At 37.4% G+C, this 2,054-nt stretch overlaps 1 protein-coding gene across 1 annotated transcript in view; it reads left to right on the top strand.

Moving 5' to 3' along the window:
* Positions 1 to 403: 403 nt before the first annotated feature.
* Positions 404 to 2,054, top strand: part of LOC105992153 (sodium/hydrogen exchanger 2-like) — a 54,652-nt gene continuing 53,001 nt past the window's right edge. Inside the window, exon 1 of the mRNA XM_013024975.1 lies at positions 404 to 623. Coding sequence (XP_012880429.1) covers positions 404 to 623 — 220 coding nt within the window. The remainder of the gene's footprint in view (positions 624 to 2,054) is intronic.

Raw genomic sequence — 2,054 nt, 5'->3', positions numbered from 1 at the left:
TCCCCTATCTTCACAGGAAATGAAGAATCCTCACAACAAGAAAAGAACAATAGATTGGCAAGTGGCAGAATTCAGTTCCCAGTGGTTTTTTTTCTTGCATGAAAATTAGAACTGGGGCGAAAATATTTTGCATGTCAATCAATGAATTTGTTCCAGCTCCTGCTTTGCTGGCTTCAGGCTTTAATCTCATCCCAGGAGATAACAACAAACATTTCTTTGCAGTGACTCCAGGCAGCTGCTTGAGTGTATGCACTTTTACTAAAGTGCTAGCCAGCAGGTCTAAGGATTCAGTCAGCAAACTACATTTGAGCAAGGGTGGCTGAGGAGGCTATTAAAAGTACTTCAGCAAACTCAGCTGGCAGAGCTGGTAATGGCCTGTAGGATAGGGCTTCTGTTGGCCCCAATGCTTTGGCAGCTCAGCAACTTGCTCCTGGGAACATCTGGGGATGATAGGCAGCACGAACAGGACCTGCATACAAACAATGTCAGGTGGGAACCAAAAGGAACACAGGATAATGGCTCCGTGGTGTCTGGTCCTACATTCTTCTCCCTGGATTACCATCATGTGCAGGTCCCCTTTGAGATCACACTCTGGATAATGTTTGCCTCTCTTGCAAAGATAGGTAAGTAACAGATTTTCCCAAGCCTTTCTTGTAAAGTTTTCTAATGGGAATTCAGGCGTTTTCTATATAGTAAGAAAGTCATTCTTTGCTTAAGAGAACAGAGAAAGGGGATCTGGAACATTTGCTTTCTTTATAAATCTTTACAGATCAGTCACTTGCTGGAAATTATATTCAAATACTGGTGGTATCTCACGAGAAGGTAGACATAGGACCAGTATGATTTAGACTACCGAGAGTCTCCATTATTCAGGATATGAAAGGAGAGGACATTGTGGTAAAATGTGGAGCTAATACATTTACTAAATTCATTGTGGAAACTAAATCAACTGAATATTTGGGCAGACTTTTTTTTCGAATAACAAGCTTGGTATGTTTACGGGATATTTCACCTATCTCTTCTTTAAAAGAAAAAAGAAGTATCTTTTTGCCACAACTCAGGATTTAAGGGAAAAACATATTAAAATAATCTCAACAAGTATAATAAAAGAGCTGTCATGTTTTAACTTTATTACTATTGTAATAGGTCTCTTAAAAAGACAATCTCAATAACTTCTCTTAAATTCTGTACTAATTTATCTGGGAGCTTGGGACGAAGCTCAGTGATAGAATATATTCCTAAAATGCCTAAGGACCCAGTTTTGATCTGCAGTTCTGCAAAAACAACAAGAAAAGAAAAATCTTGTTTTTATTATTAAGGGTATTACAATTAGTCTTTTAAAAGTTCAGTGTCTTCTTAAAATTGAGTGGCCAAATTTATTAATTCAGAATCAGAACCAAAACAAACATGGCAGAACATTTTTGAAGTTTTCATTGTAGAGGTCCTTCACTTATTTGGTAGATTCTTAGGATTTTTTTTTTGAGAATATTGCAAATGGAGTTGATTTCCTAATTTCAGTTTCTCTCTTCTCATTGTTGCTGTAGAAAAGAACCACTGATTTTTTATTTTATTTTATTTTTTATTTTTAATTTTATTTGTGAACATACTGTACAGAGGGGTTACAATTACATGGGCAGGATAATGCATACATTTCTTACCAAGCATTGTAGCCTCCTCCTTTGTTTACCCTTCACCTCCCTTCCCAGCCTCCCTGCTCCCCCCCAATCCTTTCTCCCTCCCCCCCCAACCGACATTGTAAAGCTCATTTTTGACATGACAATTTGTACTTCTCATTGTTGCAACAGGTCCACCGGAACCCTTAAACGACTTATTTTTCCCCATCTCCTCCACAAGTTATACTGACATCAAATATAGTGAAAGAAGGGGTTATACTGTGGGGGAGGAACATACAAAGCAACAAAGAAATCATCTTATAAATGAATTAGAAACAAACGCATGAAAGAAAAAGCATTAAAATACATATCTAAGGGTTCATTTTCCTAACATCACATTATCTGACCTTTTCCGCTTGACTCATACATATACTAGATATT

The sequence above is a fragment of the Dipodomys ordii genome, unplaced genomic scaffold, assembly GCF_000151885.1.
Source record: "Dipodomys ordii isolate 6190 unplaced genomic scaffold, Dord_2.0 Scaffold80, whole genome shotgun sequence".
Taxonomy (NCBI): domain Eukaryota; kingdom Metazoa; phylum Chordata; class Mammalia; order Rodentia; family Heteromyidae; genus Dipodomys; species Dipodomys ordii.
This window is presented reverse-complemented; position numbering and strand designations above follow the sequence as displayed.